Below are 18,594 nucleotides of genomic sequence, written 5' to 3'. Positions count from 1 at the left end.
TATGGGTGTCCACTTGATGATAGCTAAAGTTTAATTTAACTGCTGCTGTCCATGTAACAATTTGGACAACTTGAATATACAGTGTTTGTCTTTGAATGTTCACTTAAAAAAACAAACATTGTGTAGACTTCAGGCAAGTAAAATATACACAGTTGACATGTAATTTCTCCTTTCAGATAACTATTAAAGTCACTGGAGCTGCTATAGATGTCCCAGTCTATATTCCAAATCCAAACATTGATCTGAAAATATGTACATATGATCGATTGTATCAAGACAGTATTGTTGTTCAAAACAGGTATGCAACTGACACTAGATTTTCACGCAGTACATACAGTATAATAAATATATAGGACTTCTTGCCTCTCTCACACATTGGCTAAAGTTTCTAGCACCAATATGTTTAAGTTAAATAGAGCATTCTTTGAAAGTTTCAATCTGTCAAGGATATTTATTTTTAATCAAAGTAGACATTAGTTGTGAATAGAAGCTGAACAGCATATAAAGCTATTGAAGTTATTTTAATGTTGATCAGGATGGGTCAATTTGCCTGAAAACACAGATTAAAAAAAAAAAATCTGCCCTATGCATGAAACTTTTTAATCTTGTTTCTTAATTTTGGCACTGATCCCAGGTTCAGGTCACCTAAACCTGGCAGATTAAAGAAAATAATCACTAAAATAAGCACAACATGTTCAACCTCTAATCAGTGCTTTTATTGTAAAAAAAAAAAGAGGTGCAGGTACTCAGGGCTGCAGACTGCTTTTTTGGGGCCCAAGACTATAGTTTACACTGGGCTGCGGCCCCTCCACCTCCCCTAGTGTTGGCAGGCCTTACTAGCCCCTCAATACACATAACAACCCCCTCTCCAATACACATAACCCCCCAATACACACAATACACCCCCAATACACATAATACACCCCCAATACAACTAACCCACCTGCCCCAATAACTAATACACACATCATATACTTATTGTAGAAACCTGTTGCTTGACATATATGCCTAAACTCATCTGTTCTCTACTGCCTCAGCCATTTGTAGCCTCATAAAATAAAGGGGTGCTTATTATTCTGCCAATAACTTCTTCAACTTCTTCTTTATAAACTCCTTTACTAATGGGGAGGTTTACTATTAAGAACTGCAAATGCTATGTGTATTAAAACAAAATCTATCACCTTGTCACATAGTAGTCTGTTTGTACGTATCATTTTTTTTATTTTTTATATATACTTAGACATATAGAAAGCTTTTTGCAGAGGGGAAGCAGAAAAAGAGAGGAGGGGGGAAGGGGAAGTTCCCAGAGAGAACACACACACACTTCCTGCCTCTAAGAATGATACCTGGTGGGAGATAGGTCTGCACCGGTCTGTTTTTAGCTGCTCTGTAGAGCTCAGCCATGTGGGGGGCTTGGACACAGGCAAGGGTGGGGAGGGATTAGCTGAGTGCAGTGATGGCCCAGCCCCCTCAGCAAACAGGGAAAAAACATGCAGCAGGGGAAACAGAGGTGCCAGTACTGAGTACCAGACAGTACCGTCACAAAAAGAGTCCTGCCTCTAATTATAACATTGCGCTGTCCATTTCCAATGCCGAATTAGTTAAAAGAAAGTAGAGAAGGCAGACTGCATCAGTGACAGAGATTGTACAGACACTTCACAGCAGAGTTATTTGTGGAAAACAAATCACTTAAATGTTTACATTCTTCTTCACAAGCTCTAATTATCGTAGAGCTCCTATTTGCATGTATGACTCCTGAGATAATAGCAATACAATAAACTTTGAGTGCTGGAGTGACCTACAGTGCATCGAAAAAGAATGTGTTGCAGACATCTTCAGCATCTGAAGCACGTCATGTTCTCTCAATATGAAACAGAAAATAGAAATACTGGTCCCCAGGCACAATTGTGGGAACACAATTTGAACCAATGTTTTAAATAGTTAATAAAAAACACTTAACAGTCTATCTGAGCCATAAACAGGAAAAACATGTGTTGTTCCTATTGCAGAGCAACAACAGCCCTTCGTTTAAAGTTTGAAGTGTGTAAAGCTCTAAAGAATCACATGGAGCTGCTCCCAAAAACAGGCTTCATCCAGGCTCAGTCTTCCTTCAGTGTACAGCTCAAGTTCTTACCAAGGTGAGTATATACTAATACATAATTACTAGATCATGTTAAGCCTTATTTCACCGTAATAATGTATTATTCGCCAGAATACATCAAACCCAGCTAACTTCTGGAAAGTCATCAACAATATATTCTAGCCTTCTAGCCATAAACAACCATGTAATATCATTAAGGAGGATATTACTCTGACAAATCCCACTGACATTGCAAATGCATTCAATGATTACTTTGTGGGATTGCTTCTAACTTATTAGCGAAACGCCACCCGAACCACAAACATGAACCTCATTCTGACAGTACCCCTACAGCCCCACCCTCTCCCAACACTGCCCACCATTTTCAATTTGTCCCAGTATCTGAAGAGGAGATTACACAAGTGTTCCTCAAATTAAAACTAAGCAACCAATGTAGACCTAACTTACTGCAATCAAAGTTCCTAAGACTTGGTGCCCCAGCCATTGCCAAACCGATTGCTTCCCTAGTCAACTCTATTCTATCTCCAGGCCATATCCCTAAGACCTGGAAAACTGCCAGAGTTGTCCCAATCTTAAAAAGTGGGGACAAAAACTCTGTCTCAAACTACAGGCCAATCTCTCTTCTCCCAATACTATCCAAAGTCATGGAAAAAAGTGTTCACTCTAAATTAAGCGATTACTACAGTATACCAAGGCTAATTTCCCCAGCCAATCCCAACCTGGCTTTCGCCCCAAACACTCCACGGTAACTATCCTTCTAAAAGTTTGCAATGAGATCCAGTGTGGAATGGAACTGGGTCAATACTTGCAAAAAAAATCTAATTGTTTTTATCAAAGGATTTTACTGATGTACACCCCTTTTGTCGTAATCTTTGTTTAATGCCTTGCGTAATTGTTGTGAGTATTCTGCAGCTCTGATTATAGCATTTACTGTAGTAACCACAAATTAGTATATTAAACTAAAATGGACCTTTACTTAATGCTTGGTGAATTGTCTGCAAACCGTGACAGACAGGCTTTTTTTTTGTGACCAATAAAGGACCAGTTGTGCACGATTGGTGACATCTCTAATTAGAGCAGCTGATTCAGTGTAGGTGGTATTACCTTTCTTGGAACGAAGATTAGAGTCCTTCATTGTTGAAATTAGTGTACAGAGCTTCTGAAATCTCGCCGTTTTTCTTCTTCAAGTGTATTAACACTTAGCTACAAATGTATGAAATGAATATTAGGTTTTTAGAATGAATATTTGACCATTTTGAATACATAATTAGAACTGTTCTCACGAAACCCCTTCATTAGAGATGGGGTTGCGGTGTATTACAGGCTCTTCAATCACTGAAAGGGCTTGTGTGAAATAAATGGTTTTATGGAGCTTGAAACATTACTTGCCTTCTAAACATTTACAGAATTATATCATTACTTTTGCTTCCCTTAAACTACCTCATGGATAACCTATTTGCAAAGCAAACCTGTTAATTCAACAGTACGCAAGGGACCATGCTTTATTTTAAATAACTTGGCAAACAATGCTTTTCATATTTCCGCTATATGCGGATCTGACACACTACCAAATAGTTGACCCAAATAACTACTGTGTGTTTTCTTGGCTCTGCTACTCTACTTCTGTTTTGCCTTCTGTTCTGAACTTTTTACTTACAGCTGTGCCTGATTAGTTTTAAGAATATTTATTCTGATCCAGAGTAGTGTGAGGCAGGTTCTTCAATCATTTATGTAGCTCCCCTCTGCACAGAACCAGAGTGCCAAGGGCTAATATCTGCGTTTGCTTACTGCTGTGTTTCGTTAGCCCACCCTCTGGTATGTTTTCTAACGTGCTACTGACCAAGAAACTCAGTACTAGAGCATATGTAGATACTAAGGCTGCGGCCCCGCTGGCGCTGACCACGCTCATGCTTGAGAGCGGTTACGTCACCAACTCTCTAAGCATGAGCGCTGGGTGTCCTGCCTATTTCACAGGTTAATTTTTTTTGTTTACTCAAGCTCCAAGTTTGAGTGAGCGTGCGTGAGCGCACACCGCGTGAGCGGGGATTTACACATTTAGATTTATCTAAGTAAAAGCGGCAAGCAACGTGCGCTCAGCGGGGACACAGCCTTAGGGAGGACATCCATCCGAGACCTACAACCGGGACCATAGGAATTTTTTACAGACGGATAAAGTGACTTGCCCAAGGTGCCAAGGAGCTGACACCGGGAATTAAACCAGGTTTCCGTGCTTCAAACTCAGTATCATTGTTTTACAGTCTCTATGTTGCTTTGAGCTGTCCACATAATTTTGCAGAACCAATACATTCCTGTCTCAAAGATTTTGAAATCTAAATTCTGGTGCTGAATGCATGGGGAGATTAATTATCTTGGCCGAAGTCATTTTGGAATTTTTAACATCATACATTTATATACTGTATTTGTAGTAAATAGAAAGTAGGCTATCAAATGAGGAACATCTACAGCCTGTAATGGAACATGATGATATTCAAGAAAATTAAAATGTGCTTCTCGTGTTTATCATTCCTCACATTGCTTTGTTGTGATCTCTGCTGCTGCCTTTGAGTCGTGTGGGGATCTCATTATTACTGACACTTGGGGGCCATCATTAATTAATGTCAATGTCAATAAGACATATGGACCGAGAGATAGCTTTACAGTTTGAAGCACAACCCCCAAGAAGAAGAACAGATTGTAAATGTTGGTTGGCTTACGTGTGTTTAATTAACTTTGGACGCAGGATGGTTATGTATATCAACCTAAGCAGGTGGTGCAATAACTGATGCCAAAAACATTATTCTTTAGCCATCATTGATGTTAGTTTAATGTTATGCAAATCCAAAGTAGTATGAGTGTAACTAGCAAATCGAAGTCATTTATTATCATTTACCAATAATGCACAAAGAAGTTCTGCAGTGCAGTACAACGGTGGTATAAGACAGCGGTGCGCAATCTGGGGGGCGCGCCCCCTGGGGGAGCAAGATTGTTATGAGGGGGCACAGGCGGTGGGCGGCAAAACCTGCTGTCTGCGGGCCGGCAGACACCAAAACATGCTGCGGGAGGGCGCATGGACATACAGACAGGCGGGGGACGGACGGGCAGGCGGGGTGGGGGGGGGGCTGAGGTGGACAGACACGGGGCAGACAGGAGGTGCTGGCAGGAAAGTTGATGGGGTTGCGGAGGTACGGCGGCTTAAGAGAAATGGCTCCAAAGAGGCCAGGGGAGGAGCACGCGCTAGAGCAGTGACAAAGTGCTCTGAACCTGCTCTCCTCCACTGGCTACCGGGTTCCTGCGATCCTCTGCACAGCTGACAAGTGGAAGAGTAGGCTGCAACTGTCAATGGTGCTATAAATGTAATAAAATCATTAAAAAGAAAGTAAAAACACAACAACATTTAAAACGAAAATAAATAAATAATACATAAAACTGGTAGGTAGGAGTGGATGACACTGGAGAAAGCAAATGGGAGAAGGAAAAAAGGGAGGGGGAGGGAAAAAAGGGGGGGGGGGTAGAGGGAAGCAAGGTAGCAAAGAGGTGGATGAATGCCCCCCAAATGGATTGCCTTTGTGCACCAGAAAAAAACATATTACCAGATGCCAGCAAACAATAAATGAAACAGTGATCCAATACTAGTATACTGCCTGCGCGCACGCCTGCAGCCCAAGCGATTTGTGAACTTGGCTGCAGGAGATTGTAGACGCGCGGCGGTCACGTCACGAAGCTGGTTCGCCCTCATTGGCTGAACCAGCTCTCGTGCACTGCTGTCATGTTATTTTGATTACATCAGGCAGGGGGGGCCTGAGAAATTTCATGGATGAAAAGGGGGGCTCGGTATAAATGTTTGCTCACCCCTGGTATAAGACAATAACAAGTGTGACAAACGCCACCCTTGCATAGCGCTGACGTCTGGGCTCTTCCCGACACAGTCTTCTAGGGTTTATGTAGAGAAACACAAGGATAAGACGTAGTATTATAGTGCGTAACTCAGGCTTCTGCCTATTTTATTTCGTCCCAGTAGGGGACTGCAGTTTCAACAGCTACATGTTGGAGGCACTCAGCCATTAACCTTCAGTGGTTATTCTTACATTAGTGACACAATATTTTATACAGCCTGTCACTTTAAGAAAACGAAATCATAAAAGTAAAGCATATCCTTTTTAGAGAAACAAACTATACAGAAGTATAAGCCTTTCTAATTGTTGCTGGCCAACTAACCAGGTTCCCAGCGTAAACAACACACTCCTGTTTAGGGTTACCATATATTTGTAACGTTGCTGACTGCAAAACAGGATATGGACCACAGGGCAGAGGTAGGGAGTAATACACGACCTTGGCCTAGGATCAGAGGCCTGGGATGCAGGGGTAATCAGGTACGTTCCGGGGTCGAGGCAAGCAGAGGTAGTTAGGTCTGGTTCCGAAGTCGAGGCAAGCGGCAGGTAAGGGGTAGTCAGATTCGGTTCCAAGGTGAAGACAGGCAGCAGGCAAGCAAAGGCAAGGGAGAGCTCAAACAGGACAAGGTTTCCAGTACTTTGCACGAGCAAAGACTTGTAGCAGCTGCCTGCTATTTAAGGCCAGAGGCAGCTGCTGACAATGAGAGCTAAAGAGAGGCTGATTTCCTGTCAGGGGAGTAAGGGCAGGATTTTCCAGGAAGCAGGATGGCTGTATATATATTGTGTTCTTATCTGATAGATGGGGACAGCGTCCCAATAGATTGTCCCAATAGATTCTCTGCAATCCTTCCGGATACTGCAACACATGAAGGGGGAGTCCTCCCCGAACTGGATGAAGGGGAGCGGCAATACTCCCAGACTTCAGGCTCTAGGAGAGATACTGACTGTAGTGGTGGGCTCGGTTCCAAATGAGTCCAGGCAAATCTTCTGGGTACTGCGATACTTGAAAGGGGCGTCCTCCCCTAACTGGATGCAGGGGAGCCGCGATACCCCCAGCCTCCAGTCTCTAGGAGAGAGACTGAAACAGCAAACCTTTCTGCCCTAAATACCTGTTACTGTAATTAGGTGAGCAGGTGAGGGGGAACCAGAACCACTATAAACTATGGCCTGGATTCTTTATCCACCAGCCTCAGAAAATGTGAAGCTGTGAAATGGATCCTTTTAGACTATTTCTGCACTTTCTGACCTAAATCGGGCAGAAAGCTGCCTAATATCCTGGGACTATGTCACACAAGCTTAACAAACAGATTAACAAAAATGTACATATGATGACAAAATAGGTCAGCTGTTCCATGTTCCAAGGATCTTACAGTGTTTGTAAGGGGTGAATTCTATATCTGCCAAAGTTGCCGCTTGGTTCGTTTTTTTGGCCGGAAATCCCCGTAGACTTCAATGAGGTTTTTTGGCAGAAAATTAGCTGAGCAGCTGCTTTGGTAGATAAGGCCCCAAGAGATGGAAAGAGGAAGGAAAACACAAGTGTGGAATGCTGGTAGTCATTGAAGCAGCAATCCTGCAATGTAATTTTTTATAGTTATAGGTGGGAAGCCGGGGGTCTCTGGAGCTGAACTGTGTTCATTTGAACTCTGGGGATCCACTGCCTCCTGAGCTACCTCTGTAGGGGGTGCCGATAGCAGCTCCAGCTGGGGCTGCATGTGGCTATCGAAATGGTGGGTTAACTGTCACGCGGGCCAATAGGAAGCCGTGATGTTATCCCTGGTGGTTTCCTATTAGCCCACGTGACCTGGACCTTTAAAAATGCAGAGCTGCTACCTACGGAGGTTAGTATCTCTGGAAGCAGGGGGTTCCCAGAACTGAAATTAATGGGGTTCCGCTCCGGAGACCCCCTGCATTCCACCTATTAACCCCCCCCCCCACATGTTTTGCTCCTTGAATGTATGTTCTGAGCTAATCTTGTGTTCAATTTTTTAAGAAATGTTCACATTTAGAAGAAGAACACCATGACTAATGTATGGCTATTTTTCAATATAATTTGCACATTCCTGGAAATGTACGCAGTGGAAAAAATTAATTTGCATTTTACCCTATTGTACAGGAGAACATTATATTTTAATGATAAGATAAATTACAAACTTATTTTCTTATGCTGTTTCTCATGTACTTTGTTACAAAATTGTTGCATACATAATTTGAAGATGGACACAATTTCCTCACAACATCTGCTAAATTCCCCTTTTATCCTTGGATAAGTTGAATTGGTGAAGCATTCTTCCTGAATCAGTCACATTGTACTGTTAAAAGTATAGATTGAGGGACATTATTTAATCACTTTTATTATCATTATTAGAGTTAAAAGGGAAGAGTAAACATTACCATATAAGATTAGAGTCACACACACGTGAAGAAAGCAGATATTTATTTTTACACATGATCCAAGGGTGATTGTATTTTGCTAAGGAAGTGACACCCTGTTGGATAAAGGAGCCTGGTAAATTGCATTAACCTTTCCCGTCTTGAAATTCTTTACTTCAAATCTTTTCACTCAGCTGTGTATTTGTAGTGGTCAGCATGATAGCAAAGATTACAGGACCTATTCCTACAGGATATCCCCAAAGCTTCTGTGTTTTGAAACACAAACTAATGCAGAATAATTATGCAGCTACTGCACTGCTCACAGACTTAAAAACGCTGTTCTGTTTTATTTTTGTTCCAGACTCTCTCTTTCAGGAGATGCCAGTGATTATTTTGATAAGGAGACTGGCGTTTTGGAGGCCCCAATGACGATATCAGTTGCTGACCAGGTTAGCTCACCTTCTGTTTCTGGAAGAACTATTATAACTCTGTATACATAAACAATGGGTGACTAGTGACTTGTGGCCCAACCGGAAGCAAAAGGGTTTATAAAAGTTTCATATCCTTGTGTAGACGTACCTTTAAGTACTAAAGGAGCCTGAAATACATTGTGATGTTGAGTCACTTAGATATTTTAGTCTGGATTCAACTGGTAGTAAACGGATTATGAATTCAACCATGTGTGGAAGGACATTTGAAACAAGCTTAGACAAACCATTATTTTTGGAAAGAAAATTAAACAAGTGCCACAAATAGTGGTCAATAATTGAACCTTTGTATAAAGAGTTAGGTATGTGCTCGTTTTTCTCTCATCTCCCATATCAATTTTGTGACTAAACAATTAAAGGCCGACTTATGATATCTCAATAATGACACAGAATCCCAAAATCAACAGGGCATAGTTGTCCGCATTTCATTTCACGTGAATTTGATGCAGCATATGACATGTCTTCCTCATGAGTTTGCAGCTAAGTGCATGAGGCACATAAATGTCAGTCTTCCAATGCACAGCTCCATCTAACGTCTCTGAAAGCTTGTGTCAGCTGTTGGCTGCTGAGTAAACACTTTCCTGCCTCTTCGCTAGCTACAGTAAATGGCCGTGGGGACAATAAAAGGATGGGTAATACTGCTGACTACTAAAGACAACTGTAGAGCCTGAAGGGATAGCAGAATTCAGAAAAAGATATTTAAATGTATCAACAAATCTGTAATAACACATCTGTTTCCTTCATTATATATTTGTGTTTCCACCTTTTTATACATATAATGTGCATAGCAACTTGGATTATGCTTTGTAGTATCAGACCAGCCAGTGATTTTCTATGATTCTTCGTCCATCTTGTGTTTCAGACCCGGCCTGTTCTTTTTGCTGTCCATGCTATTATTACCACGTCGGATTTGGAAATTAAGCCAGCGGAAGTGGATTTTGGATACTGCACAATCTTTGAAGCTGTTCAGACCTCCGTTCAACTAACAAACAAGTCTATCCTGCCCCAAGAGTTTGGTTTTGTGGGAATGCCAGAGGTACAAATTGTATTACTCTTATCTCCCCTTTACTTTATACTTTTTCATAAAACCAATAAGTGAGCACAATTTGGTTTATAAGATTATTTAAACTGATTTGACCAGTCCTTTTCCAACCATGCTAAATACAAACGCTAACCATCCTAATGTGATAATAAAGTGTGCCAAAGAAGATGTATGGATGGTTTCTCAGCAAAACATGTGAAATCTTATATATAGTTTTAATAAATCAGTTCTGTAGTATTAGATAATAGTGACAGTTTTTTTAAAATTTATTATTTATGAACTCAATGCCATTTTGAATGAGTTTTAATATACTGCGCATTCTTTGATTTCTATAGCAGGCTTTAGCCCACCTCCCAAGAAGGTCAAGATCTTTGTAACACTTTCCTGTTTGTGATAATTTGTTGCCAATGTTCCCAGCAGTTTGAGCTGCAAACTCTAACGATAGTCAATGTTGCCTTAGTAATATCAGGATATATTGTAGCTGCTGAGTTACACTAACTGAAGGATTGATTAAAACTGAAAGGTGACCATTTTGTTAAGCACACAATCAGGATTTTTACAGATGTATAACAGGAGCACCAAACGATTGCCAGCTTAGGTAAGAATGTAGAATTATACATGCTTTACATATAAAAATAAGGAAAAAAAGAAGTCAAAATGTATTGTTGCTTTAAAGCAGCAATTACAATAGTTCTAGTGAGAATCAGGAATTATAAGCACAGCTCTGATCATTAACGTTGCTTCAGCCAAAAAGATATGAAATGCAGAACTGAGAAGGTTACTCCTGTACAACTGCCCACACAGCTGTCCACAAATTGAAGATAACAGACTACTTTCTATACAGAAATGATACTAAATATCATTAGTAGATTATATAAGTACAACATGTGTTTGTGCACAGCCAAGTACACTATGAGGTGAATACAGTAACTAGGAATGACCTACTTGTAAAGACGGTTTCAGTGAAATAAGGAGGCCTCTTGGGTCTCTTCTCTGACTATTTACCAATCTGATGGAAAACATGAGATGAGCTGTAATGTGAGGGAGGTATTGCATTCCTCGATCATTTTGCAATTTTCCCAGAACGCTCAACTTGAATGTGAGATATTGAATTACTCCCACCCTATAACACAACTTCTGCAAAGAAACAGCTAATACATGATGTCATTAGGCATGTGTTCCTAATCATACTGATAGTGTTTGTAAGGTTCGGAAACTTGAGATTCTTATTTACTGTAATGAATAATTAATATATATTTTTTTAATCTAATATATTTCTACCTTGTTTATTATTTGGATTTATAGTATGTAGAGATTCAACCCAATGATGGATTCGGAACCCTTCTTCCCCGGGAGACTGTGCTGCTGGATATTATATTTAGAGCTGAGAAGGCAAAAGAATACAAGTTTGAGCTTACTTGCAAGTCCGCTATCAACAGGTAAATATATACATGGCCTGCCTGGGATAGAAATAAGTGAGAAAGTGTTTGCATTTTACATGACCCCCAAAGACTCTTCTTCTTAAGACTTCTCTCTCTGTAAGTTGAGGTAACAGAGCACCTCTGTTGCTTCATTGCATTTGTCATATCACTGCAGTTGTACACCATTTTCTATGGGCCTCAGGCAGAGCTTTAAAGCCTTTTGAATTGCTAATGATTAATTATAGATTTTTTTGTGTGAAAAAAAATATTTCTGAGACTAAATGTAACTTGAAAAGGTGTGACATACTGTGGTACCTTTAGTGTCACTGACAAATAACTTGTGAAAGAGTCTACAGTATATTGCCTATAACATGTTGTGAGAACAAGCATTAAGATCTTCAGTGTTGGCAAAGAAAGACATTTATCATCTGTGCATGTATCATGTTTAATCCATTCTGTTGTTTTGTTTGTGTTCCCAGACAATTCAAGGTGTTTTGCAAAGCTGTTGGGGTCCATCCACCTCTTGAACTATCTCACTCTTTGATACAGTTTCCTGCAACAGCTTTAAATGACATCTCCACAGCAATCTTGTATGTTATCAATTCACACACCAGTGGCAATGAGTTCACCCATCCTGTTCCAAGGATCGGCAAGGGTCACATTGCTCCAGTTGCACCTACATCTTTTGAGTTCCATGTGTCAGAAGATTCTCCTGTCACCATTTCCCCATTGGTTGGCACTATTTTGCCTGGGGAGGTAAAAGGATTTCAATGATTATTTTATGAGTCTAAGTAAAATGGTCATGAGAGGACACATGTATTGAATATTCTACATGTTACATTTACATGTGCAAATGTCTTATTTCATCTTTTTCAAGCTGTAACCCCCCTGGTTTGTAGGGCATCTAAACTTGAGTTCTTATTTTACACAAGTCAGATTTATTTTGATTGCTGTGTGATCGACAATTCACCAACAGCTCCTACAACACTGAAATGATTAGTAACTTATAATATTATCATCATCAAAGATGTTATACAGAATAATAAGTCACTGTTAAGTCTTGCGGCAACTGTGGAGTGTATCCCAGTTTCTGGAAATGGCAGGGCAGGCAGCGAGAGGCATAGTCGGGGTCACAGGCAAATGTCCGTGGCAGGCAGCGAGAGGTGTGGTCGATAGGCAAGCAGGGGTCTAGTAACGACAACAGGAACAACATGTGCAGCAAGACAGCAAGTTAGTCTACCCAGGAAGCACCAGTATAAACAAGCAAGGAGGAACGGGAAGGGGAGTTTTATATAGGTCTGGCTGGAGGCATGGGACAAGTGCAGGTGATTATGATCATGATCTGTAGTGAGCTGTCTGCAGACTCAGGCAGCTAGGATCAGCAGACCTGGTGCAATGTCAGTGGGATTTGTCAGAGTATTATCATCCTTAATGATATTAGATGGTTGTTGATGGCTAGAAGGCTGGAATATATTGTTGATAACCTTCCAGAAATTCGCTGGATTTGAAGGATTCTGATGAAGATTGTCAGAGTAATATTGAGCTTTTGCTAGTCTTGTTTGACTTGTGCACATATTCCGCAGGCATCTGTAGTTATTAAGATCCTTGGTAGTGCCAGTTACTTTGTAGATTTTCAACAAGACATTCCTAAAATGGTAAAGAGCACTACTATAACGTCGGATGTAACCCACGGAAGGTGGGCCTCCGTACTCTTATCCTGCATAGTGGAGCATCAGTATCACAGAGTTTTAAGAACTCTGTTTAGAAATAATTGAGCGCAGATTCGGGGTCAGGTATTAAGTTGATTCTGTACCAAGGGCAGTTGGTAAGATAAGCCAGAAACTGGATGTGGGTTAAAGTTACTAAATGTTCTAGTGAGTAAATTTTAGGGCGTGATTGGGGTGGTCTGATTTTACATACACAGTACTGTAAGATATGTGCAGAGGTACAACCAGGGAGACATATTTGGGGAAAATAAACCTTGGCTTTTATTCAGCCTGTAGCTTTAAGCAATACATTTAAGGAAGAACGCAAATAAATAAACAGCCTGCCCCTTTGTAAGGGCTAACTCACTTTCCCAGTCCCTATCTTCAGTGCTGTGAGGATAGGCCTCTTGCCAACCTATGACCACAAAGTCCAAAGAGGTGTCAGTCACTGGGTCTGGCGGGTTCCAGGGTCCGTTGTGCCCTGGAATAGAGGTCTGGTTCCTGGGACAAGCAGGAGGCTTTTCTACCTCTCTGATAAGCCAGGTGGAGACTGGTTAATTGTCTGTAGCTGCAATTAACCAGCTCCCTGCTGGATTCCTCAGACCAATACAGGATTTCTAGTGAAGCCCTTTTAGACAGGGGTTCTGGCCTGTCACGAGTTCCGTATTGCATGGCCACTGAAAATGTCAAGAAGGATACCAGAGGATTGGATTATGTTGGGACTAAAGGATAGAATCCAGTCTAGCAAGGAATGGTTATGAGATGTTAGGTTTGTCCATGTGGATTGGGAAATTAGTTGGGTTAGGTTTAGTGGCTTGAGTTGTCTGGATTTTGTATTTTTAGGGCAAGCCAATTGTAGTTGAAATCCCCAAGAACTAATAGCTCACACTTTCCATTCAGAGAGGAAATTGAGCCAAGAAGCTGAGTGATATCAGTCAGGGATTATAGTGGGGCTTTAGGGGAACGGTAGATGTCAGCAATAAGAACGGGATTAGAAATTCTGGGGGGAGGCAAATTCTGCCAACTAGGATTTCAAAAGAGGATGGGCTTGGGGGATAATTTAGCAGCGTAAATTGTAAGGTGTCTTCCTTTTAAAGTAACACCCTGTCTCCTCTCTTTGACCTGTCTTTCCTAGAGATGGAGTATCCCTGAATGGTGATATTTGCATTGAGGGTTTTAGGCGTTAGCCATGTTTCTGTGAGAATGATGGCTTTGGGTTTATGCATAAGGCATCATGTCCTTAGTTCATTCAGTTTGGGCAACAGGCTACGGATATTTATATGAGCGACAGATAGCCCTGTTTGGAATTTGAAAGGGGTATGGGACAGAGTTGAAAAGGGGGGGGGGGCTAGGTTAAGTTCAGTATTGCCTGTTAAAGAGAGTAATAGTAAAAATAGAAATTTGAGTAGTTGTTTGCAAGGTGTAAATTGGTGATGTTTGCCATTAGAATGTGTGCTGGTTGGTGTACTGGTTTTCAGAGTTCTCCATCAATATTCAGTAGACAATGCAAGGCTTTTGAGTTGCCCAAGATGTATGATGATATTGGGTGTCAGCCAGAAGGGAGCAGTTTGTAGTGGATAGAGAGAGTAACATCTCAATGAGGCCACAGTAAATGGCAGACTTTAGGTAATAGCATGTTTATTATCACAAAGGTAGGTAACTTTGCACGAAGCTGTGGTAAGCCAAGTTAGTGTGTGCATTGAGTACACAGCAGATGTGTGCCTTTTACTTGCCACAGAAAGTGTGCAGCATTTGCAATGCTAGGGTCAATTCTTGGATTTCAGAGGGATTTGGGGGAAGGGAGAGGAAGTTGTGTGCAGACAAGTGCTGGGAGAGACAGCAGTAAATAGGGGGGTTAATTGTGCAGGCTAAATATGCAAAGTATATTTAAATGAGTCATACCCAACAGCTCATACAATATTTCCATAAGACCTATACTGACAAGTCTAATGTGATGAGGAAGGTACTTGTGCCAGGCCCAGCAGGATCTGAACCCACAAGCTCTTGCTATTGTGAACAGCAGCTCTAGCATTTAACTAAACCAGATGCTGGGAAGCTCTATTGTCATAACATACGGTTGAGCTCTACTCGTCACATCTTGAGCTCCTTAACCATGGCTTACTTTAAAAGCAGACCACTTTCACTTCCTGGTTGCCAGTTCAATGTACCTTGTGCACAAAAGGAGCACACCTGAGATACCTGGGAGATGTGACAGTGGAGCTTCCCCGCATCTGGTTTAGTTCAATGCTGATGCTGGTTTAGTTCTCTCTCTCTGTGTACAATCTGTGCGGATTGACTGCTTAAGCATATGATGAGTCACTTTTTATAGACATGGTTTAAATTATGTGATCTGTAATACAGAATACAGCTAGTTGTCAAATTGTATTCCGTGATTTATGACCATAGCAAACTATGTGGTTTTACAAGGACAAGCTTGCAGCTACTAGAATATGCCCCAATAGATATATAACTTTATTAACTCTGTTTGCTTCTTTTGTCTTCTCTCCATCACAGAGATGCATGATCCAAGTGTCCTTCAGACCCACAGTTTCAGATCAGGAAATCAGGGAGGAGGCAATGTGTATACTGATCCGGGCTGCTGAAGCTAAAGCAGTTCGGGAAAAAGCATTGATGGCAGCATTAATGGCGGAAAGTGAAATAGAGGTATAAAATATTCCTGGTAGTGTGCACTCTACGCAGATGATACTCACTGTTAAATGCCGACTCACACTTATCTATCCCCGGCAGTAAGGTCCCACATTCATAAACAGATGTTAATCTCATATGTTCCTCTCACAATTTTGGGGCTTATTCTGTAAGCTGCAATAACGCTTCCTCCTCGTCCTGTTCTCCCTCCTCCTGTTGGCGCCGGATCCAACTTCCACCTGTAAGGAATCAGGGAACACGTCCTTTGTGATGTGTTCCCTCCTTACCTAGTGCTGCTGCTCTAGGGTGGGTACCGGGAGTGGTTAACCCCTTCATTACCATAGCGGTTACCACCGTTATGGTAGTGAAGGGGTTAACTCCATCCGCAACCTTCCTGGCAGACCTAACCACCCACTCTGTGGCAACTACCCTCTTCATCCACCCCCTCTGCCCCCAATAAACAGGGTAGTCAGGTTTAACCCCTTCATTGCCTTAGCGGCTAGCCACTAAGGTAATGAAGCTGTTTTAATTTACATTTTAATACCAATGTACGGGAGCAGGGGGTCTCCGGAGCTGAACCGCATTGATTTCAGCCTCTGGGACACCCTACTTTCCAAGTTACAGGCCCTGGTACTGTATGTCTAAGATTATCGGGGCTACTAGAATAGCGTGATCTTAGCAAAATGGCGATCTGGAGCTATTTTCGGCTCCCGCTCGGTGTGCTTGAGCAGGAGTGCTACCGCTCGGGAAAATGCATTTCTCGAACGAGTTTGGCAAGTTATTCTGAATAGCAAACTGGCCAAATCGTTCGGGAAGTGCTCAAAAAGCTCAATGAGTTAGTTATCGAAGTTACTAGAATAGGCCCCTAGGTACTCGGTAACTTACAATTTAGCATAGCCCAACATTCACAATAACTGTAAAAAAGTACTGTGCACATCAACTTGTTGGGGCTGTTTTGTCCCCAAAATATTACACTTTATTCCTGTTATCTTTTTTTTTTTTAATTTACCTTGGTCTTTTTTGGGGTATTGACATATAGGAAATATACATATGCTTGCCCAGCTTAATTGAACAGATTTTAGTTTATTATGGTACTTTGACTTGAACTGTAATCAGATATTCTTGAGAACCATTCTTTTGTTTGCCTGATTATTATAGCATTTGTTTCTTACTGTAATTATGTTTGATGTCTTGGAAATGGTCGAGAAGGTCAAATGCCTTTTGATTTGATCAGAAATAATATAATAAACGCTTAACATGCATAGAAATGTAAGGTGGTGGAATTACAGAAGGAAATTACCTCTTTGACTGAGTCACTGAACCATAACGGGTCATTTTTAACTTTCAGTGTTTCAACTGTGAACTATAATGTAATTTAAGATTTACAGTACTGAAAGACTGCTGGTTGCAACATTGCTGATTTGTTTCAGAATGAATTGACTACAAGTAGTTATAGGAACTCCAGTAGTTATCCAATACTTAAATAGTTAAATCCACTTCATTTAATGAATATTTTAATATTTCTGATAACTGGCTGACATGGTTACCCTACTTTAAGAAGATGTTGTACAAGTATAAATTGCAGAGTTCTGTAGTGACAAAGGTCTATTTAATGCCATCATAGAAATTATAATATGCTCTCATCTGTTTCAGAGTAAGAAGGAGAAAATAAACAAGCCTGCAAAGAGAGAAAAGAGAAAGCAACTTGCATCCCCCAAGCAGCCCCAAAGGGAAAAAGTCACAAAGCTGGTGGAGCCTATTCCGATTGAGTTACCCAAGTTAGAGGAAATAAGAGTGGAGTAAGCACAAAACATAGACTGAAATACAGAGCAGAATTTGATGTGTTACTTTTCATGTGTTGATGTCGGGTTGCATCAGAGATACGCATGGTCCCAACCGGCAAATGTAAATTAGGCAAAATAACAGGGATAGGGGCAGTTGTGTGGTGATTGCTTTTTAACCTCTTTTGTGTTTAAAGCTAGTCTCACATGACAACATACTTTGGAGTTTCTATAAGGTTTTGCACACAGGCATAAATCAATTTCTGTGCCATTTTTAACCTTTGGGTCATAATTTCGATACATTTTTATAGCCTTTCAAAAGTAGGCCCAAAAGCCTAACTGCAGATGGCACAATAACAAATTTCACAGAATATACAATGGATAACACTTTTGTTCAGGTTTTATATGGTTATACTGTACCTTACTGGAGAAAGAATGCACAAAGGTGACCATATTTAAAGTAACAAACTATAAACACACAGGAATATCTGTGTAAAAATGGAGCACAACCAGAATGGGAGGAAAAATAAAGATCAGAGGGTAAGTCCCATAAAAATAATTTATTAGCTCACATGGATAGCTGACTCGTAAAAAAACGCACCTACGTATTTTGCGCCCAAGCGCTTTATAAAAAAGTGATAAAAGTAAAAAATGAAGGTGGAAGGAAAAAATGGAGGGATAAAGTGAAAAATAATATATAAATTGGCAGTCCAGACCAGTGGATGCAAAATCAATGTCCTAATATAATCCAACCATCTTGATGGACAGGAGACTTAGGCAGCTCTCTGTGGGACGGACCACATCCAGAAAAGACACTAAAAAACAAAAAGTGAAACTGGACGCTCCATAGCGTAAAAAAGTATAACACTTTTAGTACAAATCAAGAGGGAAGTAAATATGCACTCACAAGGAGAGCATTATTAAAAGCATTTGCCAAGTATATTGCCAAGTATACAGCATATTCACCTGCTGGCTCGTTCCCAGCACCATGGATGGTCCTTGATGACTGGAGGAAAAACTGGAGAGAATATAAAGTCCTGGAGGCATACTGAATGCAATATTCAGAACTCATATCAATGGCGTGGCGGGAGCTGTATATCCCGACCTGCTACAGAAGGAGCGAGTAGACGCCTCGTCTCACTCCGTTAG

The 18,594-nt window shown here is 41.0% G+C and overlaps 1 protein-coding gene across 1 annotated transcript in view; it reads left to right on the top strand.

Annotated features, from left to right (window-relative positions):
- The window catches only part of CFAP74 (cilia and flagella associated protein 74), a 91,010-nt gene that overhangs the window by 37,065 nt on the left and 35,351 nt on the right, over nucleotides 1–18,594 (top strand). The window contains exons 21-28 of the mRNA XM_075604840.1: nucleotides 177–298; nucleotides 2,010–2,138; nucleotides 8,723–8,810; nucleotides 9,712–9,885; nucleotides 11,197–11,330; nucleotides 11,792–12,068; nucleotides 15,533–15,682; nucleotides 17,318–17,463. Coding sequence (XP_075460955.1) covers nucleotides 177–298; nucleotides 2,010–2,138; nucleotides 8,723–8,810; nucleotides 9,712–9,885; nucleotides 11,197–11,330; nucleotides 11,792–12,068; nucleotides 15,533–15,682; nucleotides 17,318–17,463 — 1,220 coding nt within the window. The remainder of the gene's footprint in view (nucleotides 1–176; nucleotides 299–2,009; nucleotides 2,139–8,722; nucleotides 8,811–9,711; nucleotides 9,886–11,196; nucleotides 11,331–11,791; nucleotides 12,069–15,532; nucleotides 15,683–17,317; nucleotides 17,464–18,594) is intronic.

The sequence above is a fragment of the Ascaphus truei genome, chromosome 6 (genome assembly GCF_040206685.1).
Source record: "Ascaphus truei isolate aAscTru1 chromosome 6, aAscTru1.hap1, whole genome shotgun sequence".
NCBI lineage: Eukaryota > Metazoa > Chordata > Amphibia > Anura > Ascaphidae > Ascaphus > Ascaphus truei.
This window is presented reverse-complemented; position numbering and strand designations above follow the sequence as displayed.